At 35.6% G+C, this 25,000-nt stretch overlaps 3 protein-coding genes across 4 annotated transcripts; 1 reads left to right on the top strand and 2 right to left on the bottom strand.

The window, feature by feature from the left end:
- The first annotated feature begins 2,011 nt into the window (after window positions 1–2,011).
- LOC21402976 (4-alpha-glucanotransferase, chloroplastic/amyloplastic) lies at window positions 2,012–7,708 on the top strand. Its single transcript, XM_010101579.2, has 16 exons — window positions 2,012–2,475; window positions 3,174–3,236; window positions 3,519–3,607; window positions 3,705–3,765; window positions 3,968–4,046; window positions 4,257–4,393; window positions 4,503–4,661; window positions 4,755–4,831; window positions 5,599–5,738; window positions 5,822–5,853; window positions 5,933–6,007; window positions 6,171–6,243; window positions 6,351–6,439; window positions 6,754–6,798; window positions 6,907–7,059; window positions 7,512–7,708. The coding sequence occupies exons 1-16, from the start codon at window positions 2,107–2,109 to the stop codon at window positions 7,614–7,616; spliced, it is 1,746 nt and encodes a 581-aa protein (XP_010099881.1). The 5' UTR covers window positions 2,012–2,106; the 3' UTR covers window positions 7,617–7,708.
- Window positions 7,709–8,631: 923 nt separating this feature from the next.
- Window positions 8,632–9,970, bottom strand: LOC21402975 (probable protein phosphatase 2C 55). The gene is made up of 2 exons (XM_010101578.1): window positions 9,074–9,970; window positions 8,632–8,649 (listed from the first exon to the last, which is right to left on the bottom strand). Exons 1-2 carry the CDS (start codon window positions 9,968–9,970, stop codon window positions 8,632–8,634), a joined length of 915 nt encoding a protein of 304 aa, XP_010099880.1.
- A 1,939-nt stretch (window positions 9,971–11,909) lies between these two features.
- Window positions 11,910–24,480, bottom strand: LOC21402974. Of its 2 annotated transcripts, none has more exons than XM_024167880.1 (9): window positions 24,369–24,480; window positions 24,106–24,180; window positions 23,754–23,822; window positions 23,467–23,543; window positions 23,237–23,325; window positions 22,997–23,150; window positions 22,266–22,356; window positions 22,108–22,173; window positions 11,910–12,207 (listed from the first exon to the last, which is right to left on the bottom strand). In XM_024167880.1, the coding sequence occupies exons 1-9, from the start codon at window positions 24,417–24,419 to the stop codon at window positions 12,088–12,090; spliced, it is 792 nt and encodes a 263-aa protein (XP_024023648.1). In that variant the 5' UTR covers window positions 24,420–24,480; the 3' UTR covers window positions 11,910–12,087. The 2 variants fall into 2 exon arrangements, with proteins under 2 accessions (XP_024023648.1, XP_024023649.1); XM_024167881.1 differs by having other exon boundaries at window positions 22,997–23,126.
- Between the last annotated feature and the right edge of the window lie 520 nt (window positions 24,481–25,000).

Below are 25,000 nucleotides of genomic sequence, written 5' to 3'. Positions count from 1 at the left end.
CATAATCAGATAAGTTATAGATAATAACTTGTCAAGTTATGGTTCATAAACAGGCAAGTTATAGACGAAAACAGTAATTTGGCTTATTTATTAACTTATGTAAACTATTGACCTATTAATTTTAATTCATCTCAAGTCTTGGCCTATTTTTCTCTTTCTCCCTATCTTTTAAAACTATATGAGTTAAGATTTTTATTCATAATTTTTTTAGTTAAATAATTACACTAATAAAATGGTATTTATCAAGAGTAAGTGGTAAAGATTCAGACTTATGCACTCTCAAGAGTAAATTCTTCATTTTTTCTCTAAGTACTTGTCAGTATAGGATTTTATTGTGACAAATTTTTAGAGTGAAAATTGGAGTGTGAGGCTAAGGAACATCTTTTGAGTGTGAGAGAAACATAAGAGTGATTGAATGACTTTTTCTGTATTCGATTTTTTGTCAACACTATAATGAAATCTGCAGCAGCAAATACATAACGTAACTAAATTAGCGAACCTGTATAAAATTCTTAATGTTGATTTATACTTTTATTTTTGTTTATTATTTTTCGTTCTCGGTAATTAATTTAGGTTTGGTCTAGATTTTCCCTAACAAGAATATCAATTCTAAAGCACATAATACATCCTCACTTACTATATGAGTTAAGATTTTTATTCATAATTTTTTTAGTTAAATAATTACACTAATAAAATGGTATTTATCAAGAGTAAGTGGTAAAGATTCAGACTTATGCACTCTCAAGAGTAAATTCTTCATTTTTTCTCTAAGTACTTGTCAGTATAGGATTTTATTGTGACAAATTTTTAGAGTGAAAATTGGAGTGTGAGGCTAAGGAACATCTTTTGAGTGTGAGAGAAACATAAGAGTGATTGAATGACTTTTTCTGTATTCGATTTTTTGTCAACACTATAATGAAATCTGCAGCAGCAAATACATAACGTAACTAAATTAGCGAACCTGTATAAAATTCTTAATGTTGATTTATACTTTTATTTTTGTTTATTATTTTTCGTTCTCGGTAATTAATTTAGGTTTGGTCTAGATTTTCCCTAACAAGAATATCAATTCTAAAGCACATAATACATCCTCATTTATTTCACCGATTTGAGTTTAAAATTTAAATTTTGCTACAGTAAAAAACTCTCAGAAACAGTTACGTCTAACATTTTATTACATTAAAACTCTCATATAAAATTACATATCAATTTAAATTAAAAATTTAAATTAATAAATTAAACGGGTCCTAGATATACATAAGGGGGGAAGCAGCTTCCCTTGTCCCCGCCAAAATTTTACGCCCATATCCGTCTGCTGTCCCTAATTATTAGCATCCATCATTGTCCCATTGACAGAAATAAAGGCACAAAATTAAAGCCCCACAAAATTTGAAGACTCAAAGGCCCCGTTCACTTCGCTGATTCGAGTTGAGATGTGACTTTATGTGAGAGTTTTTTACTGTAACAAAAAAGATAGATGTGATTGCTTGTGAGAGTTTTTTACTGTAGAAAAACTTAAATTCTAAACTCGAATCAACAAAGTGAACGGATCCAAAATATGTTTAATCAGTCATATTTTATTTTTATTACTTAATAAATACAAAATTAAAGTGTAAAAAAAAGTCAACTAAAAAGCATTTTAAATTATTTTGTGTAGATCACTTATGATTAAATTTCACTTAAAAAAATTTTAAAAAATTTATATTTATGAATCCGTTTAATTTATTAATTTAAATTTTTAATTTATATTAAGATATAATTTTATGTGAAAATATTTTATTGTAGTTCACTTAAAAAAATTTTAAAAAATTTATATTTATGAATCCGTTTAATTTTTTAATTTAAATTTTTAATTTATATTAAGATATAATTTTATGTGAAAATATTTTATTGTACTAAAAAAAGTTAAAATAACGGCCTAGGTTAACTTCCATTAAGTAATTATTAATCAAGAAAACAACATGTGATTCTGATCCGCTAGCTTCCAGAAATCTCGCCACATCAGCTCTCGAATCACGTGTACTCCTTCTCCTTCCACTGACACTCCACCAGCAACTACTGCAAACTCTCTCTTTCTCTCTCTCTCTCTCTCATCTCCGATAGCAGATGGCCGTCCCTGGCTCGCTCTCGCCGTCTTTCTCTCTCCTTGCCTCTTCTCTCTCCTCCAGAGTCTGCAATTCCTCCTCATCACTCTCCTCGTCACTCTTCTTCTCTCGCGTCCATGTCCGACCGCGAATTCCTCTCCTCCGCTGCCAATGCAAGCACGACGCCGCTTTGGCGTTTCCTGGCGCAGGCGAGGATTTGCCTCTTGATTACGGCGACCTGTTTCCGAAACCGGATCCTTCCGATCGCAGAAGAGCCGGCGTACTGCTCCACCCGACGTCGTTTCTTGGACCCTACGGGATTGGCGATCTTGGAGAGGAGGCCTTCCGTTTTCTTGATTGGCTACATGAAGCTGGTTGCTCTGTTTGGCAGGTGAGTGAATTTTCTAAACTCCGTTTGGCTTCCGAGAAAATCATTTATTATGTTTAAGTTTGCCAAAAATAGAAGTGAAATATTAGATTCTGTAAGCTCTGTTTGGTTGCTGTGAAATTGGTGATTGGAAGGTATAGTTTTTGATCCAGTTAGTTCTCGTTAATTTCCTTGGCGCTATGTTTGGCTTCGGAGAAAGTTTTACATCATATGATCCATATGCAAAAACAATAATTTATGCTCAATTCTTCCACGAGAAATGCGTTAGAAGAATAATCGATTTTTATGTTCTTTAAACTATTAAAAAAAAGTTGTTTTAGCTCTGTTTGATTGCTGAGAATTGGTAATAAATTGTAAATTTTTTTTATCTAGTTATTCTCGTGATACCGCAATTCTTCCATAAGAACATGCGTAAATGGAAAGAAATCAAATTTTTGTGTCCTTTAAACTATATTTAAAGAAAAAAAGATTAAAAAAAAAATCAAGTTCTTTAGGCTCTGTTTGGCTGTTGAGGAATTGGTAAACGTGAAACAGTAAAGGTTCAAGGTTCTGTATCTACTTATTCTCGTGATACCATGTTACTTGCTGCATTGATTTCTTAAACTTTCTTAGATTTGTGACACGAACAAATGTAACTTATTTCAAATTCCATGTTTTTTTGTTTTTAAGTTAATCTGTTACTGAATGTATATTTTTCTCAGGTTCTTCCTCTTGTTCCTCCAGGGAGGAGGGCTAATGAAGAGGGCTCTCCCTACTCCGGCCAGGTGACATAGTTCCTTAAACCGTTTGTTTCTGTTTTGGGTATTTTTTTGTGGACTTTGTGATTGGATAATTCTGGATCAGCTTCTAAAAGGTTGCCATAAGCATTTTTTTGCGGATTCTAGAAGATTCTGCATTGCTATTGATAATCCTTTTGTTTCTAGGCTGTAGCATTTTTTTTCCCACTCAAGAAGAAATTTCATTAAAAAATGAAGAAGGCTGTACTAGGCATTCTGCATTGTCATGCGGCACAATTGTCGATAACTGTTTTTGGCGATCAATTTCAGGATGCAAATTGTGGCAACACTCTTTTGATTTCCCTTGAAGAGCTTGTTAAAGATGGCTTGTTGAAACAAGATGAGCTACCAAAACCAGTGTGAGGAATTGTTTATGTATCCACACCCCATAATAATTAGACAAAATACTTTTCTATATCGAATTGCATTCTTAAATTGTGTCACTCATTTGTTCAGTGATGCTGAACGTGTGAACTTCTCAACAGTGGCAGAGATGAAGGATCCTTTAATAGAAAAGGTATCAATTGCAACATGTGTGTGATTGATATGTATTTTGTCGGACTGAGAATTGGGTACTATGTATAGACAAATCTTGGCACATATCATAAAATTGACCAATTTCTTTCCAAGTGTATAATTGTTTTGAAGCGATTGTCATTACATGAAGTAATGAATTTACTGTTAGTGTTAGTGATGCATCTTCTCCTGTGTTTTCTTAGGCTGCTGAGAGACTTATTCAGAGTGAAGGTGATCTTAAAAGTCAGCTTGAAAAATTCCGCAGTGACCCTGATATATCAAGTAAGACTTTTACATCTTTATATCCTTTAGCTGTATAATGCGTTTTTAGCTGTATAATGCATTGCTACAATTACAGTATGAATTTTAGTTTTACAGCCGTGCAATAATACTGTTAAATAAATATAATATGTAGTGCGCTTATATGTAGCTTTCTTGTGTGGGACAGCCATTTCTCTTTCACATGTAAATTCTTGTCTGGCAATGTTTCAGGCTGGCTTGAAGATGCAGCTTACTTTGCTGCAATTGACTGCAGTCTAAATACCTTCAATTGGTACCAGTGGCCTGAACCTTTGAAAAATCGACATCTTGCAGCGTTGGAGAACATCTACCAAAGCAAAAAGGATTTTGTAAGATTTACACAACTTTGGAATTTTTTATTGTCTTGTATGTCTATACATCATCCTTATTGATGCTAGAAGCCTGTATACTACCAGCTCAAGCAAATGACTTTTACAGATTGACATATTCATTGCCCAACAATTCTTGTTCCAAAGGCAATGGCAGAAAGTTCGGAAGTACGCACAGGAGAAGGGAATTAATGTAATGGGGGACATGCCCATTTATGTAGGTTATCACAGTGCTGATGTTTGGGCCAACAGAAAACAATTTTTGCTGGTGAATAATATGTCAATTGATGATAGATTCTTATAACCGTGCTTCTAAATTATCCTGCATCATGTGTATGCTAATTACATATTTGTCTTGCAGAACAGGAATGGTTTTCCTCTACTTGTTAGTGGTGTTCCTCCTGATGCCTTCAGCGAAACTGGTCAGCTGTGGGACAGGTGCATACTATTCTATGCATTTGATAAAATTTGGTTGAATTCAAACGATTTTAGGAAGATCCCTAGAAAGCCATTTTTTGAGGATGCGAGATGCCTATGTACTCATGTCAAATGCTATTAGTGTAGTTTGTCAGATATGCTGACTGAGCATGTTCTGATCTGATGTTAGAATATTCTTCATTGCGAAGTTATACATAATGAAGCTAGGTTAAGAACTTCAGCTTTTAAACTCTATCTATCCCTTTTCTACAAGTTTGAGTGTGTGTGTTTTATTTTTTATTTTTATTTTTATCACAAATTGTGTTAGTTAATCTGGGATCATTATGTATATTGCTTAAGCACTCTATACTATGTGATTGTGTTCTCACTAGCCAGTCCTCAAGGACTTGCAGGCATTTATTGTCAAACTTGATTTATTAGGTCCCTTGTTTAGCAAAAGATGTCAATCTAGAAATAACATGGTTCTTTAACTTTTACCCTTAAGTTTTTGCTCTTCTGTATTAGCTAATGTTATTGTCTTCCCTCCTATAAATGAATTCCTGTTTTGATACGAGTTCTGCGTAGGTCCTTTTTGACTGCTAGAGATTTTAATGTGAACCCAGGAGCAATAATGGATATCTGGACTTGCAGATTGATATTTTTTTTCCTTGTATCTTCATTCCTAGCTTTCTTGTGTCTTTTGCTATTACATAATTCATGTAAAATACTTCTATATTTTGTTGTTCCTGCTACATGGCTTGCTGATTATAGGAGTTTTGACTTGAAAGCCCTCTTTACAATTGGCAAGCAATGGAGAAAGATGGATTTTCATGGTGGATACGTCGGTTACGACGTGCACAGGACCTGTATGATTTATTCAGGATAGACCACTTCAGAGGATTTTCTGGTTTCTGGGCTGTACCTTCTGGTGAGATTCACAAGTTAAGGTTTCTTGCATTTTTCGCTTGACATGTACATTATGTTGTTGCACTAACATATTCATCTAAGCAGATGCAAAAGTTGCAATGGTTGGACGATGGAAGGTCAGTTTCTTGGTCAGAGCTAGTTATGATTTTTCTTAATTATACCATTATTAAATCATGAAATTTTTTGTGACAGTAGGCAGGACCTGGAAAATCGTTATTTGATTCCATCTCCAGAGCAGTTGGAAAGATTAATATAATAGCTGAAGATTTGGTATGGTATCAAGGGAAAGAAAGAAATCCAATTCTTAACTAAATGTTTTTCCCTGTCTTGAACCTATCCTCGTTTATGATGCTTCCAAAAAATAACCTTAATCCACATTTTTTCACTTTGGCTTTTGCTGGATACATTCTCAGTTTTTATACTTATATGACAGGGGGTTATAACCGAGGATGTTATTGAGCTTAGGAAATCCATTGGGGCACCTGGCATGGCTGTCCTTCAATTTGGTAGTAAATTGGTGCCAATTTAGTATATTGCTGCCATATGGTTCATAAAAAACAACTCGAGTGTTCATGCTTTGATTTTTCTGCTCTTTTATACTTTCTTGGTCCAGGTTTCGGAAGTGATGCTACTAATCCTCATTTACCCCATAACCATGAACCCAATCAAGTTGTGTACACTGGTACTCATGACAATGACACGGTATTAGTCCTTCCATTGCATCTTCTTTCTTTAGGCCTGTTTCTAGTTTTTTCATCTTTGATGGAGATTAATTTGAAAAGCTACATGACACGGTGCATATATGGTAATCACTATGGAATCTTTACCTAATGATTGGCTGTCTGACACTTTGATATACTGAATTTGTTTGGCTGGAAAATTATATACGGGGAATCATTATTTTGTAAGTTACAGCATAGGACATTTATAATGTCCGTAGTAACCTCTCAGCTGAACTTGTCTTCTTTTTTAGACTTCAAAAGAGAGCCTGCTAATTTCGGTTTATTTCATTACAGATCCTTGGTTGGTGGGACATTTTGCCGGAAGAAGAGAAGTCCAATGTGGGTGATACTGCATACCCTTTTTAACATTTCTAATTTCAACGTGACTATGGTTAAGCAAGGTTCGACATTTCTTCTAATTTTAGTGTGATCCTATTCTTGCCTTAGGTACTGAAGTACCTGTCAATTACCAACGAAGATGATATCTCATGGGAACTTATCAAAGCTGCGCTATCTTCAGTGGCCCGAACCACAATAATACCTATGCAGGATATTCTTAGGTTGGGGAATTCTGCGAGGATGAACATTCCTGCAACTCAGGTAAATGATGAGTTCATTTCATATTTTAGAGAAATGGCTAACAAGCAGAGAAGAAAGATCAACTATATCTGCTCTTGAAATTGTTTGTGCCCAGGATTTTATTTGAAACACTGCTCGTGATTGCATGAGCAAGGCTTCTCCGGAGTATATAATATCTTTTGTTCATTACTTTATACTTTTCTGTTGGTGCCCATACATAATTATTTTTACTTTGCTCGTTCTCCTGAAATAAAGCCATTTTTTTCTTTTTTCTTCTGTATGCTTTATAGTCTTTATCCTGTTTTGATTTCAAAGTCGCTTGTTTTGCAACTACCTCACACATGGAATTGCTCCAAGGAATACACCCACCTAGAGTTAAAAACCAGTTTTTGGCTTATTTTCCTCATCTGTTAACCTGATTTGAAGATATTTTCGGATTTAAGTGTTTAACTATAGCCTTTTACTCAATACAGTTCGGTAATTGGAGTTGGAGGATACCTCGTTCCTTGAGTTTTGATAGCCTGGACGGTGAAGCTTTGAAATTGAAAAATCTGCTATCTATGTATGGGCGACTGTAAGTTAAGTGAGAATTAGTTGTTCTTGAAGTAGCCAGTTTGTTTTATTGCAGATTAGCCTTATCAAGTGTTTTTTTTTTTTTTTTTTTTTTTTTTTTTTTTTTTTTTTAAATAAACCACTAAACTTGAAACAAGTTTGCATATTATGGTGATTTATGTGAAATAAAATGTCATTCCCTTTGATTTGTTCAGTATTTTTCATGTTATCATTATTGTTTTTCATGATTTTTCCTTCTTGTATGCAACTAATATGAAAGGCTTGGATCTGCGGATTTAGTTAGCTATTTCAATTTATTAACAATTTGAACAAAACGAGCCTAATTTCTTCTCATTCTACTTTGTTCAATTAAGGTAAGCTTAGAGTTTGTTTTCCTTTCGGCCTCTCTAAACTCTATTGAAACTCGGAAAATAAGCAAAGGTATTGTCTAGTTTATACAATAAATCAACACAGGATCTTTGTGGAACCACAGACCATATAAAAGAACACTCATGTTTTGCTAACTGATTAAATATGTGTAAGAATTAATCAAAAGTAGTTTCCCCTTTTCTTTTCCTAGTTTGTTCCAAGTTAATTATTCTTTTTGTATCATTCTCGTTTCTTTCGGAATTGTCTGCCTGATGTTTTGCGTGTTGAAGCTCACAACGTAACTGATTTCATCGAGATAATAACATTTTATAAAGCCATCCGCTGCAATAAGACTTTACTTATTTCTTTAATCCAAATAATAATGAATTGAACGTCAACAACAAAAGGTTTATATCTACAATTATGAAAAACATAAAAGGCTTGAACTAACAATCAGCCTATCAAAATAAATTTGAAAAAAACACCTTTTTGGATCTACTCATCCTTATAGGGAGAGGCCTCGTTAAAACCTTGTCAAGTAAAAACCCTCAAGGGTAAAAAAATCCTAACAAGGGAAAAAGAGTGCATGATCCTGGTGATTTTTTCTTGAAGAACTCCAACATCAAAGATCGATCCTTTGCCATCTCCGCGATGAATCTTGAGCTCTCCAAACTACTGGGGAAAAGAATCCTGCAATAGATAATAAAAGATCATCACAGGCTAAAGCTACAAAATAAGAATTTCGAAACAAAACACTACATATTATAACACACTGCTTTTACCAGCCAAACATCGGTTATTATATACACACATAGATGACTAGCTAGGTTCCTTAATCATGACAGAGTAACAAACTACCAATCATTTGCATGTTATCGTCTCCAAAATTCTTAACAAAGCAATAAGAAAACAGGCTAAAAGTAACAAAAAAAAAAAAAGAGAGGATATAAATGACCAGCACGCTATAGAATACCCAAAAACCAAATAAACAATAACCTCAACGCACAAACAAAAACATGAAGAAAAGGGATATTGATAATGACCAACTTATAATACATATACACACACATATATATATATATATATATATATATATATATATATATATATATACCTTTGAGAACGTGCACATCTTCAGATCAGAGTGTCGAACGATTTTGCCAACGATGACCATAATGTCATCCACTTTGCCTCCTCCATACTCTCTTCCCTCCATTGTATTTGCTATTTCAAAAGGACTAACATAACACGTGCTCAGCGAATTTTTACAAGCCGCACCTGCTATCTTCCAAGCCAAGTCCTGCAGTACTCTCTCTTCTTTCTCCGTCTCGAATTTCTCGATGATCTCCTCGATTTCCGACGAAAACATGTTGTCGAGCAACCCGTCGGTTCCCATCACTATCAGATCTCCCTCCACCACTTCCGCTTCCATCTCCATAGCGCAGTCGGGGCGGTCGCTTTTCTGCGCATTCCCAAGCTGATACGGACAGTTGAAATGGCGTTGCTGAGTCGGCGATGCGTACAACAACTCTCTATCTCTGAATACCATAAAGCCGCTGTCTCCGACGTTAACGGCGCGCAAGACGCCGTCCTTGTGTGTCAGAATACAAGCAGTTGAGGCCCCTGGGAGTTTGGTCTTGGAGAAAGCCTCATGCAGAACCCTTTTAGGATCGACTTGGACTGATCCATCATCTTTGCCCTCTCCGAGGACTGCTGTCATTGAGTTCTTCATCAGTTCTCGCGCATATTCGCCGGAGTCAATGCCGTGTTTGGCCCAGCCACCAACGCCGTCGGCCACTCCGATCGTCTGCTCCTCCTCCGCGATGAAGTGGGCATCTTCTCCTTGAGGCTTCAGCGGCTCGTCTTTGGGTATGTAGAATGCCGATGAAATCATCCACAAACCCTCTTTCTCGATATCTGTCTTCATTCTCTTGCAAGGACGCTCTTCATTAACGTTTTCTGCTTCAACTTCACGTTTCTTCATCATGCTGTTCTTTGTAACTATGTTCATGTTTTTCAGATTTTTAGAGCAAGAAGTATTTTGAGAGAAATTGTGGCGAAAGCCCTAGATTCTGATGTTCATGTACAATACATGTGTACAGAGGAAGTCACTCGTATAGTAGAGTTTGACAAGGAAACTAAATATTGCTTAATTAGAGTTGGATTGGTATTTGGTTTTCTATGCATGAAAACTATTCACGTTAATTAGGAGTTGACTGATGTTCATGCTATACATATATACACACACACATACATATATAAATATATATACATATATATAGGCACTAGATGATCACTCGCGTAGTAGAGCTTAACTAGGCAACGAATTGTTTAATTAGAGTTGGATTAGGATTAGTATTTAGCTTTCAGTGCATGAAAACTCATGTTATAAGGAGTTGTAATTGGAGTTGGCAGCGTTTTAGTTGTGTAGGCTTAGTCAAGATTTCTGAAAACCTTTTTTTTCTCTTTTTTCTTTTATATATTTTTGTGCCCGCGGAGATTTTAAAACTTAAAAAAGTGATACTAAACGTACCCTAAACCATTGATCGAATTGTAAATTCAAAAAAATTAAAAAAGAATTGTGAACCAACACGAAATGATCCAGTTCTCAATTAAAAATTGATCCTAGACATTGCGAACCATCACAAGATGTAAGAGTACAATTGATCACTAAAAATTCACAATCTATTTCCTAATATACAAAAGTTTGGTTCTTGGCTCCCTACTCATTTTTTGGTCGTCCAAAACGACCCGTTTGTTTTTAGTTTTTTTTTTTTTTTTTTGGGTTCTTTAATTAGTTTTTTATTTTCTTGTTTCCTATTTTTCTTTTATTTTCATATATTTAAAATAAAAAAGCAACACGTATTATCAATAACATAATGGAATCATATGTTACTTTTCTTGCTTTTTATTGTAATTCTCATTCTGTTCTTTCAAAATATATGTTACTTTTATTGCAATGCTAAATATATAGAACGGGTACTATTCACATGCTTCTCTCTCTTCTTTTTTTCCCTATTTTCTTTGTTTCTTTTTTTTTTTTTTCCTTTGCTTTCAACTCTCATTTTTTTCTTTTGTTTTTTTAGCCTTTTTGGTGCATTTTTTTTTTCTCTTTTAACTTTTTCTTTCTTTATTTTTTGTTTTCCTTGCCTGTTAAATCCCAAATCCTAGATCCTTATCATAAATCCTAAATATACAAATGAGTGGATATGAGACTATTGTTCATCCTATATTGGTAGTCCAAAACAGTGAGTCTTAGGTGTTTTATGTTTTTCTTTTTAAGAAAAAGTGTAGTGAATAGCATATTTATGAAATAAAATTAAGTAAATAGTAGATTTTAAAAATATTTGAAATAAATAGCAGTTTACCGCATAAATGTTTCATTTATAACTAGTAAAAAGATTTTTATTCCACGTAAATTATTTTTTACTAATCGTAAATGAAATATTTACATGATAAACTGTTATTTACTTCAAATGGTTTTAAAATATGCACTATTTATTTAATTTAGTTTCAAAATTCTACTATTTACTATAATTTTCGTTATTTTAAGTTTTAACTCTTATGTATATCATAAAATTATTATTTTGTTATTTTATATATCTTTTCTTTCCTTTCAAGTGCCAATTCCTTTATTTTATTTTTTACTTTTTCATCTTATAATTTATAATTTTTCATCTTATAATTTAGAATGTTTCATCTTTCATGTATTTGTATGATTAAAAGTAACCTGCTGATTTAAACTAGCGTATCTTCTATATCTGCTTGTGTGTGAGCGGTTAAAATTTACATCTTATGATGGAGTAAGTCTGCAATTTATGTTAGGATAAACCTACCATTTACAATGTGTACTCTCCTAGATCTCTGGTAAATTTCTCTTCTATTTTTCAATTTTTTGCATATTATTGTTCGTATTTTACATTATAAAAACTTCAATTACACTCAATACGTGCATCGTACATATCAAAATTAGTATACAGAAAAAGAAGTTAAATAAACAAATAGCTTTCTGGTCTTGCGGGCAGGAAATAGTATTAAAAGTCACTGCAAATTAAAGGTAATTTAAGTGTGGAAGTAAAAAAATTATTATGCAAATCTGATGATCTCTGAGTCTCAATAGCTGTAGAATTAAGATGCTTTCTCAATAGCTTCAATGCATTCCACAACATTAGCCTTCTGTGACATTGCTGTTATGAGGGCCTCATGCAAATCCTTGTTAGTCTTTAGGAGAGATCCAGCTAACAGGACCTGCAATACCAATAACCAAAATCAGAAATCTAAAATACAGAAAATCAAATTTCCCTCTACATTTCTTACCAAATAATCAAGAACTTGAGAAAGTCGGATAGCAGTTTCCTCAACATGAATGAAAGACTAAAAAATCGGCCATATATGTAGGTTGTGAAGAACTTACTGTTGAATATGGGAGAATTTTAGAACTAGAAAAGAGGCTAGGATGAAAAACTTAGGGCCTGTTCTTTTGGAGTGTGATTTGAGTGTAGTTTTTGAGTTGAATTTGAGTTATAACTTGAGTTAAAGTTGTAACTTGAGTTTGTATTTGGTTGTGTACATTTGAGTTATGGTTTGAGATAAGAATCTTTTTTGAGTTTGTGTTTGAGTGAGTCAAAACTTGAATTTGTATTTAGATAGTATTTTAATAAAAACTCAATGGTGATGAAAAATTTTAATAGGGTATATAGGTAGGGTTTTATTCGTCTTTTCGTTGTCAGCGCATAAAAAAAATCATCTCAATCAAGATTAAAACGAAAAAGTTATAGCATTTTTAAGAATATAAAAAATACTGTTCATTAATTTGAGTTCGAGTTTTGAACTCGAGTTGAAGGAAAAACTTGAACTTGAGTTTTAGTCCCAAACTCGAGTTCAAATTCGAGTTCAAACTTAAAAGAACATGAACTTGAATAAAGTTAGAACTCAAGTTGTCTTTTTTTGAGTTTTGAGGCTGCCGAATACACCCTTAGAGATTTAAGAGAAAGATGACTCTTTTATTACTTCTCAAAGAAAAAAAAATTGCTTGATACAAAATGGAAGAACTCACCATATTTATACTAGTGGCACTTCCACAAATAACGGCTAGGATTGTGTCAACACATTTTTAATCTAATGGTTACAATTTATTCTCTAGAATTCTCCATCAAAATATCTACTATTCTAGATTTCTCTTTTAAAATATCTTATTTTCTAGAACTCTCTACATTTCTCTCATCTAAAAATATCTAGATAGTATTTCAAGATTATTCTAGAAGTGTCTTCTAGAATTTGGGCTTATTGTAGTTTAAATTAGATAATTAGATCAAAGCCTAATAACTAAAATATCAAACTCAGTTAACATTAAGCCCAAAAATAAGTTTAACTTCCAACACCCTCCTTTAAACTTGATTTTGCCACTCCAAGCAAACTTCTCAATTTGATAAAGTCTTCACCCTTGGGAGGCTTAGTGAAAATATCTGCCACTTAATCTTGAGTCTTCAAGTACTCCACATGTACCTCCTTTCTTGCAATGCATTCTCTTATGTAGTGATAGCGCGTATCAATATGCTTGCTTCTATTATAGAAGACTATTGCTGTATTTGGAGTTATTTTTATTTTTACATTTTTCAAGAAAGAAAAAATGAAAACGGGAGAGAAACAACGTTTGGTACAATTAAAGATAAAAAACAGAAATAAAAACGATTTTTTGGTTTAGTGTAAAATAGGAGAGAAATGAAAAACGACTTTTAGTCGTTTTTCATTTTTTGTTTCCGTTTTCTCCTCTCTTGAGCAGAGATAGAGACATTAATAGATTTTTTTATACTAAAAATAATATATTGATAGAACTACCAAATGCATTCTCAAAAATGATTTCTGTCTGAGATTGAAAACGTTTTCATTTCCATTTTCATATAAAAAACAAAATCATTTTGGAACGAGTTCTAAACGCACCCTATAATTCTTTACTAATGCCATTGCATACTTATTATCCACACGATTGCTAGTGGGCTCTTCTTGTTGCATGCTTAGCTCCTTCAACAAGTTCCTAAGCCAGATTGCATGACAAACACATGACGTGACTGCTACGTACTCAGCTTCACAGGCGGAGAGGGTGACAATAGGTTGCTTCTTCTACATCCAGGTGAAAGCAGTGTCTCCCATGAAGAACACAAACTCCGTGGTGCTCTTTCTGTCGTCCATGTCTCCAGCCCAATCGCTATCGCTATATCCAATAAGCTTGTAATTATTAGATGATGAATAAAATAAGCCAAAGTCAATTGTACCTTTGAGATAATGAAGAATTCTCTTAGCAATCTTCAGGTGGGTGGTTGCTGGAATCTCCATGTAGCGACTAACGAGCCCAACTACAAAAAGAATGTCGGGTCTAATGCAGGTCAAGTAACGTAGACTTCCAACCAAAGTCTTGAAAAAATTTGGATCTACTCTTTCTCCTTCGTCATACTTCGTTAACTTAAACTCCACACTCCACTAGGGTGTTTATGGGCTTGCAGGTATCCATCTTGAACTTCTTCAGCATCTCTTTTCATAACCTTCTCCGTCTTCCTCTTGTTTGACTTCTATGCCAAGGTAGTAGGACATAAGACCAATATCAGTTATCTCGAATTCTTTTGTCATTGCTTTCTTGAACTCTTCAAACATACTTGCATTGCTTCCTGTGAAGATCAAATCATCCACGTACAAGCACACGATCAAGACATCTTCTCCTTTGACTTTGACATAGAGGGCATGCTCATGAGGACATTTTGCAAAGTTATTACCTTAAAAGTACTTGTCGATTCGGCGATTCCATGCTCCCGGTGCTTACTTTAACCCATAAAGGCCCTTCTTCAACTTTAGTACTTTGTCTTCTTGTCCTTTCACCTCATAGCCCAACGGTTGCTCAATTTAGACTTCTTCTTCAAGGACTCCATTCAAGAAGGCATACTTCACATCCATTTGAAAAATCTTCCACCTATTTTGGGCGACTGGGGAAATAATTAGCCTTACAGTCTCCAAGCGAGCAACAAGAGCAAATACCTCATCATAGTCGATTTCGGCTCTTTGACTATAACCCTTTGCTACTAGTCTTGCCTTGTATCTCTCAACTTCTCCCTTAGCATTCTTCTTTGTTTTGTACACCCACTTCACGCCAATCGCCTTGTGCCCCTTTGGAAGTGAAGTTAGTTCCCATGTGTCGTTCTTCTCAATGGCCTTAATTTCTTCATCCATTGCATTCCTCCACTTCTTACTTTGCACGGCTTCTTGAAAAGTCATAGGCTCGCAATCGGCAAAGAGACAAAAGAGAGTAAGATTGTCTTGATTTTCAGTTACCCCGTAAAGATCTTGCAAGCTTCTAAAGCGTGGCTCTCTTTCACTTGCTTGAGATGATGGCGATGAATCTCCTTGAGTACTTGGAGTTGGTGAAGTTGGTGGGGTAGTAGGCTCCTCTTTGTCTTGTTCCTTCCTTGGTTGCTCCATATCTTTCTCTTTAAAGTAAGGACAAAAATTGCAGTCTTCATCATGTGGGCCCCAGTCTCATTCTCCTTTTTCATCGAACTCCACATCTCGGCTAATGATAGTCTTTCTAGTTTTTAGATTGTACAACTTGTATCCTTTTGAATTTGAGTCATAACCGATAAAGATAAATTTTTCACTTTTATCATCCAACTTGGTTCTTTTTTCATCTGGCACATGTACGTAGGCGATGCTACCAAACACTCCGAGGTGGGAAATCCTAGGCTTTCTTCCACTCCAAGCTTCTTCTGGTGTCTTTTCCCATACACTCCTCGTAGGTGAACGGTTGGATAAGTAAACTGTTGTTGCTACAGCTTCTACCCAAAACTCCTTTGGCATTATCTTGCTTTTGAGCATACTCCATGCCACGTCAAGGATGGTTCGATTCTTCATTTCTACCACTCCATTTTGCTGGGGGGTCTCGGAACTGTCAGCAGTCGATGAATGCCATTTTGTTCGCAAAATTCTTGAAATTCTTTAGAAGTGAATTCGCCTCCTCGATCGGATCGCATGGCCTTAATTTTAATTCCACTTTCTTTCTCTATTGCTGCTTTGAATTTCTTAAATACTCCAAAAAATTCTGATTTAGTTCAGCTTCATTGGTCCACACACGTTTGTATGTACAAGCTCCAGTGGCTTCTGCACTCTTGAAGTTGCTTCTTTTTGAAAGCTTTTCCTGCATTACTTCCCCACATAGGCACCCTTCACACAACTGGTTAGGATGATTAATGGAAGGTAAGCCTCTCAGCATCTTCTTTTCAAAGAGCAACTCTAGTCCTCCGAAGTTAAGGTGTCCAAACCTTAAATGCCAAAGCCAAGACGAATCTTTGTAGCACGCCTTGAGGCACTTCGCGACATCGTTTTGAATGTTGCGCAAGAACATTCTATTTCTTAACATTGGGACCTTAGCAGTCATGTTACCGACATTGTCTCTTATAGAAAGGTTATTTTCTTTCAAGTGAATGTCATAACCTTTCTCTAAGAGTTGTCCCAAACTCAAGATATTGCTCTTCATATTCGGCACATAATAGACGTTGGAAATAAACCGGTGGTTTCTACTCTTTAACGGGTTAAGAATGTTACCTTCACCTTTTACAGCTACCTTCGACTCATCTCCGAAAGACACGTTGTCTCTCACTGACTCATCAAGCTCCACGAACAAGTTTTTCCTTCCGCAGATATGATTGCTTGCACCTGTGTCTAGATACCATGTATTCTCTTTGCCTTTGTCATGGTTTTTGTATGCTAGCAGCAAAGTGCCATCTCTTTCAATTCTTTCTTTAGTGTAGTTAGCGTTTTCTTCAACTCTATTTTTGATAGCTCTACATTCCGAGGCATAATGACCAAATCTATGGCAGTTGTAGCACTTGACTTGACACTTGTCATGCCTTGACCACGAGCTTTCTCTTCCACGACCTCTTGTTGAGCTTTCTTTTTGGTTCTCATTCTCATAGCAGTTGTTGAAGCCTCATCTTCCTTCTCTTCCTCGCCTATGACCTCTTCCTCAGCCACGACCTCTTCCACCTCGTCCTCTTTCATTGCCAACGTCTTCTTCCTCTTCTTTGGAGTTGAGCTACACCTTGAGTAGGTCTTCGTCAACCTCATATTTCTTCTTTTTATTTTCTCCATAGGCTTGTAAAGAGCTCAATAGTTGTGTTACCGAATATAGGTTAATTCTGGAGGAGGATTTGTAGTCGTATAGGAGGATTTGTAGCTGATTAAAAAGGAATATTCCTAAAGACTAAGAATTAGCTGTTTTATGATGTTTTATTCTCTGTGATTTGTCTTTTATTGTTTTCCTTATTTAACCAGCCGGTCTCTCCTATATAAAGAGACTTATGTAGAGGTTAAACGTATGAGAATAAAATAAGCAGTGTTTGTTCTTTTCCTCTGTCATCTCCTTGAATTCCTGCTTTATGATATTAAAGCATGCAAAGCCTAGGAGTTCTGGAATTCCAAGTTGTAGATGGCAGTATATAAAAGTGCGTTGACTGGAGCAAGCGGAGGCGATGTTTCTGGGGAAGTGTCCTCTCAAACTACCTCTAATATTGCTTCCATTGTTGCCTCCCAACCTGTCACTTCAGTTCCCGAGAGTTCTAATAATCTATCCCTTCAAATCACCACCCACAAGTTAAATGGAAAGAATTTTCTCAAGTGGCCCCGATCGGTTCTAATGGTCTTACGAGGAAAAGGAAGACTAGGCTATTTGGATGGCACAATTCCGCAACCTAAAACAAGAGATCCTTCGTATGAGAATTGGGAAGCACAAAACTCTATGGTGATGGCATGGTTGATTCACTCGATGGAAGACAATATAGCGGACACCTACATCCTGTTTCCCATGGCCAAGAAGATTTGGGATGCAGTCAATTTGGCTTACTCTGATTTGGAGAATACATCACATATGTTTGAACTGAGGAACAAGGTAAGAAATTTGAAACAGGGGGAGAGTGATGTCACACAATACTATCATGAGTTGACAAGACTTTGGCAAGAGTTGGACCTGTTTTCATCCCCTTTGTGGAAAGATCTTGATGATGCAGTCATGTATAGAAGAATGGTTGATCAGGATCGAATATATGACTTCCTTGCCAGACTTAGCAAGGACTTAGATGAAGTCTGAGGTCGTCTGCTTGGAATGAGACCCCTACCGCAAATTGAGAAAAGTTTTGTAGAAGTACGTAGAGAGGAATCAAGGAAGAGGGTCATGCTCGGAAGAAATATGCAGATCTTGGAAAATTCTGCATTGGTTGTCTGTGGACAAGAGAAGCAAGGAAAAGAAAAAGTTAATAAAAAGTGGTGTGATCATTGTAAAAAACCATACCACGCCAAAAAGGACTGCTGGAAACTACATGGCAAGCCGGCAAATTAGGCACCCCAGAACCGTGGACGTGAAGGAAAGGGATTTCAAGCAGCCATCGAGAAGAATCAAGAAGAACCAGCCACTGCAGCACCCGTTTTTTCTAAAGAGCAAATGGAACAACTAAGGCAGATGTTAACACAATCATCGTCCCACTCATCCTCTTTTATGACTCATAGAGGTAAAGCACTAACTGTTTTTCGTGGCTTGGTAGAAAAGGAAGAACTGTGGATTATTGACTCAGGGGCAACAGACCATATGACTGGGTGTGCAAAGCTGTACACCACATACACTCCTAGCGCTGGAAACCGCAAACTGCAGATTACTGATGGAACCTCTTTCGTGGTAGCTGGTACAAGGACAATAAAAATTGGACCCAATGTCACATTAAAAGGGGTCCTTCATGTGCCAAATCTGAACTTCAATCTTTTGTCCATTAGTGAAATTACCAAAGACTTGAATTGTGAAGTAACATTCTTGCCATATGTTTGTATTTTTCAGGACCGATTATCGGGGAAGAGGATTGGCAGTGCTGAGGAGCTTGATGGACTATACTACTTTGAGGAGAAATCTAGTGGTAATGGGAAAGCTCAAATGGTTGCAAGCAATTCTCTTTCCAGAACTCAAAAAATTATGTTATTGCATTATAGATTAGGACATCCTAGTTTTCCTTACTTGAAATTTTTGTTTCCTTCCTTGTTCAAGAGTAATGAAAAATTTCAATGTGAAGTTTGTCAATTAGCAAAACACACTCGTGTCCATTTTTATCCTTTACCATATCGTGCATCAAAACCATTTGTTCTTATTCATAGTGACCTGTAAGGACCTTCTCATGTTTTGAGTCTCACTAATAAAAAATGGTTCATAACCTTTACCAATGATCACACACAGGTTTGTTGGGTTTATCTCCTAAAGGAAAATTTTGAAGCTGGGAATGTTTTCAAAGAATTTCACACCATGATTAAAACACAATTTGATGAGAATATTAAATTCTTAAGAATTGACAATGGCACAGAATTTTGTAATGCCAGTTTAGGGGAATTTGTGAAGGAAAATGGGATTATCCATCAAAGTTCATGTGTAGACACACCACAACAAAATGGGGTGGCCGAGAGAAAGAATCGTCATCTTCTAGAAGTTGCCCGGTCCTTATTGTTCACAGCGAATCTTCCTAAGCGTTTTTAGGGTGATGCAATTCTGACTACAACCTACATGATAAATAAGGTACCGTCACGAGTTCTCAAATTTCAAACTCCCATAAAGTCCCTATATAAGTACTACCCAAAGCTTAGGATTCCATCTTCCCTCGAGTTAAAAGTATTTGGTTGTGTGGCCTTTGTCCATAACTTAGATCCTAACCATGGGAAATTAGATCCTAGAGCTCATAAATGTATTTTCTGGGATACTCTGCGACCAAAAAAGGGTATAGATGTTATTCTTTAGAGAAAAGGAAATATTTTATGACTAGGGATGTCACCTATTTTGAAAACCAACCGTCTTTCACCAAAAATTTCCTTCAGGGGGAGAAAATATGGGAAGATAATTTTTGGGAGAAGCCTAAATATCAGAAGGGTCAGGACCTTAAATGTTTGTCTTCGTCTGGGGAGTTTTTTTAGAATGTCACCCCACCTCCAGAGATTACAAACCTAGATCAGAAGGATTCTAATCTCCATGAAACATCCCCTGAAATAGAGAATCATGGTAAAAAGGTTGAAAACCTTCCTAGCTCAAATCTTTTAGATATTCCTGGTTTTGAATATGAGAACTTCCCAAGCACTACAATAGAAAATCCCACTGAGAATCTGGAAATTACCCTGTCAAGCCCTAAGTCACATGTTTCTGATCCGCCGAACACATCTGCAGAATAATTAGGTGATCTTTCACAATCCATCACAGTCACAGAAGCCCAAAATCCTAGAAATCCAACATCTAAAATGCAAAAGCAAAGTCTGCAACCATTTGATCTAACCTATTCACGCAGGAAGAACCAAAAAGTTGTAGAAAGCTAGAAGGATCTTCACCACCAAGAATCTGATTTAAAACTCAGTCTTGATGAGGAGCTGAGTGACTTAGATGTTCCTATCGCTCTGAGAAAAGGTGCTAGGTCCTGCACTAAATATCCTATAGCCAATTATGTAGGCTATGACCATCTATCAGGTTCAATGAAGGCCTTGGTGATGAATTTGGCGAGTATAGAGATACCGAGAGACATCCAGGAGGCAACGGGAAAGGACGAATGGAGAAATGCTGTTTTGGAAGAAATGGAAGCTTCGAAGAAGAATGGTACGTGGGATATTGTAAAAAAGCCAAAAGATAAGATTGCAGTTGGGTACAAGTGGGTGTTTACAGTCAAGTATAAAGCAGATGGTTCAATTGAGAGATATAATGCACGGTTGGGGGCTAAGGGGTAGACACAGACTTACGGGATAGATTATCAGGAGACTTTTGCACCAGTGGCCAAGATCAATACTTTCGAGTCTTGTTATCCCTAGCAGTAAACTTAGATTGGCCATTACAATAACTTGATGTTAAAAATGCATTCTTAAATAGCGATTTAGAAGAAGAGGTTTATATGGAACTACCACTTGGATTCAATAAAGATGGAAAATTTGAAGAAGTGTTCAGATTAAAGAAATCCCTATATGGCCTAAAGCATTCACCGCGAGCTTGGTTTAATAGATTTACTAAGGTAATTAAAGATCAGGGATACAAGCAGACTGGAGGTGATCACACACTCTTCTATGTACATAAGGATGATAAGGTTACGATGTTGATTGTATATGTTGATGACATTATCCTAACTGGAAATAATCTTGAAGAAGAGGAAATGCTTAAAAAGGAAGTTGGCAGAAGAGTTCGAGATTATAGATCTTGGAAGTCTCAGGTATTTTCTTGGAATGGAAGTTGCCAGAAATAGAAGTGGTATCTTAATCTCGCAAAGAAAATATGTGCTAGACCTCTTGAAGGAAACTGGAATGATGGGTTGCAAACCAGTAGAAACTCATGTAGAACCAAACAAAAAAAAAAGGAAGGTGTGGGGGATAGTAGTCCTGTAGACAAGAGCCGCTTTCAACGTTTAGTCGGGAGACTTATCTACTTGTCTCATACTATACCTGATATAGTTTTTGCAGTAAGTCTCCAGTGAGTCAGTACATGCACTCTCCTACTGAAGAGCATTTGGAAGCTATGTATCGGATACTGAAGTATTTGAAGGGAATCCCTGGACGAGGATTGTTCTTCAAGAAGGGAGAAGATAGGAGCATAGAGGTCTTTACATATGCGGACTGGACAGGAGTTGTTGAGGATAGGAGATCTACTTAGAGATATGGGAGACTTTTAGAACCAGAAAAGAGGCTAGGATGAAAAACTTAGAGATTTAAGAGGAAGATGACTCTTTTATTACTTCTCAAAAAAAAAAAAAAAAATTTTGCTTGTTACAAAATGGAAGAACTCACCCTATTTATACTAGTAACACCTCTACAAACAACGGCTAGGATTGTGTCAATACATTTCTAATCTAATGATTACAATTCATTCTCTAGAATTCTCCATCAAAATATCTACTATTCTAGATTTCTCTTCCAAAATATCTTATTTTTCTAGAACTCTCTACATTTTTCTCATCTAAAAATATCTAGATATTATTTGATGATTATTCTAGAAGTGCCTTCTAGAATTTGGGCTTATTGTAGTCTAAATTAGATAATTGGATCAAAACCCAATAACTAAAATATCAAACTCAATTAACATTAAGCCCAAAAACAAGCTTAACTTCCAATACTTACAGCCCATCTAGTGAGATTCTGTTGCTGTTCTTTGCTTATCTGTGGTTTGCTTCTGTTGATAAGTCTCTAAAACATCAAAAAGAAAACGCGGTTATCATTCATCACTCAAGTTGTTGTATAATGACAAAAAGCGCGGTAGGCCGGTAATTGTAATGTACCTGAAGAGTGAACAGATCAGCGGATTGTCCGACCACTTTGTCATATTTAAGGCCTTCTGCTGCAAGTCCAGCCATTGCCACCACTGCCAACCTAATAACATACCGTGGTTAATGTTGCTCAATCAATGATAATTGAAGCTACTTAGCAATCAATGATTGTACCTGTTTGAAAAGGCTAAATTATTTCAGCTATGTAAAATTTTCAAGGATTTTCATTTTTTCTTGATTGTGTTAAACTTAAACTAAAGGGATCAATGTTATAGCGAGTTAATGTCTTTGTTTTCAGTTTTCTTATTTTCTACGGTTTGTCTTCCTTTTTTTTTTTTTTTTTTCCCTTTTCTGTTTTGAGAGGATTTCATCTTTCCTTTGTAATTGATTTTTCTCTCAATGAAATGAAGTTTGCTTATTAAAAAAAAAAAAATGAAGCAACCTAGAAATGGGAATATAATGGTAAAGATCCAAGGTTTAGATGAAATCTAAACTAGATAATGGGGAGTTACAAATTAGTGATACATAGTAATAGAATGTGACTTGCTGCCTTGCCGATGGCAGACTTAAGCTGAGGCTCTTTCTTCTTCCTTTATTTATTTATTTATTTATTTTTTGGCTAGATATTGCATGTAAATACGAGAAATTATCAGAGTTGGATAAAATCCATCTATATATTTGCAACATAAGTGGGTTGTGATTAAGCAATGATGCATTTTTAATGAGTATTATTATAATAATACCTGTCTAGTTCCTTGGTATCAAGCTGCCCACTGTATATCAGCTTTTCAAGCCTTTCATCAATGAGATTAACATGCTCTTTTCCAATATCCAGAGAATATCCCAGAATTGGTAGGCCCAGCAAGTAAGCAACTAAATCATCAAAGACAACATTTTCTTTTTAAGGAATTAACCATCATTCCAGAAAATTAATGTTCTAGATTGAGATCATTGTGTTTGATATATGAGTATTATGTGAGTACCTAAAAAATGAGCTGCTTCATGTCTAGCAATCCTCTCCTGATAATCCGGAAAGAAAGATGAGAATCCATCGATGGCGGCTTGAAGAAGCCTAAAATTTAGAGATTGAAGTGTCACTTGTGGTTCTAGAGAATGGTAAATCTTGCAAAAAAAAATGTTTGTAAGCACTTGAATAAAACAAATAAAAACATCGACCGATGAAAACCGTTTGTTATCTAGAATTTGTTCTTACCCTGGAGAAACGCTGCCCACAGCCAAGACAATTAGAGAGATGCTCCCTGTCAAGTATGGCACAAAGAAGCCCCAATCCTGCAGAAGTGGCATGAACCCAAAAATGCATCACTCTAAGAAGTAAGAGCTCAACCAAAACTAGGAAAAAGCATACTATTAGTTACCAATCCATCCCAAAAGCTAAACTGTTAGGAAGTGGGACAACAGTAGTTTTTATGTTTTAACACATACATTTACAAGCACTATTTATTGCAGACAAACTCAAGGATAAAGAATGTTCCAATTTACCCCAGGAAGTTGGCCAGCAAGAACACCTAAGAATCCAGTTGTCCCAACCACTGTGAACAGAAAAGCCGCCTGTACCACTGAAAGATATCGAATATATAAACACTAGTTTTAAACCAATGCTTTGTAATTCCATTGTTTTGTAAAATTGCAGACTTACTATCAGGAAAAAAATCCCATTGGCTATGTGAAAAATTTTTACAATAACAAGTTGGCAATTTGGTTTCAACCTTACATCCAAAAAACTAAATTGATATGAAGCTTGACATTCTTATCAAATCTTAATCTATGGTTTGATGAAAACATAATTGAAATTAGAATGTTGAGGGCTTTTCCAAATGAAACAAGTACTTACATCATTTCTGACACTGGGGATTGCTAGATTTTCCGCGTTTTTAATTCCGAGAGTTGTCAGCTCCCGGAGAGATGTCTGCGCCCAAATGATGAGACAACCAACAGTGAGAGTTTTCTCCAACCAAGTAATAACATAGGACAAAAGCATCCAAAGCAATTAGCAGTGACCAACAAATATACATAATTGGTGTACATGTATATGCGTAGGTAATTTTGTAGAAGTGGCTAGTAGTGTTTGAATATCACTTTCCCAGAACTTCATACTTGTAATGGAGACTGACCATACGACGTGACACATATGGCTGAGAACTCCATTTTTTGGCCCACCCAACTTCACTCAGCTGATCAAGTGCCTCTTTAACGCCTGTGCTATCTTTCTGCAGCAAAATATGTACTTGCACATCAAACATCTTATGTAGGAAGATTTTAAAATAAGCTGTCGTAATTTAGTTTTGTCTTGTTATTAGTATTTATGTCGTTTGTCTTAGGCGAATATTTTGTTATTGTTTTGTGCGTGAGCTATAAATAGCCACATTAGTCATTAACTAATGTAATAGGGAGATGTGTATTTGAAATATTGACATCATAGTTGATCAAAATGTTCCAATACTGCAGATAGAATAAGAAATCCGAAACAGAAAAAATTTGAAATCATGTCGAAGTTATGTTTCCTAATTTTGCTTTCCATTGCTCTAAACCATTTTAAATCTACAGCTTTAGGCTTTTGGTTAGTTGAAAAGAAATTGAAAAGGAAAGAATTATTGTGTTTAGAATAGATTTCCTTCTAATATGGAGAGATTAAAATTGGGGTATTTAAAAGTTGTTCAAATCCCTAACCCAATTGATGCCCTCCTCTTTTCTCTCCTACCAAACAATTATTAAGTACCAAAACTGTT

The sequence above is a fragment of the Morus notabilis genome, unplaced genomic scaffold, assembly GCF_000414095.1.
Source record: "Morus notabilis unplaced genomic scaffold, ASM41409v2 Scaffold604, whole genome shotgun sequence".
Lineage (NCBI taxonomy): Eukaryota > Viridiplantae > Streptophyta > Magnoliopsida > Rosales > Moraceae > Morus > Morus notabilis.
This window is presented reverse-complemented; position numbering and strand designations above follow the sequence as displayed.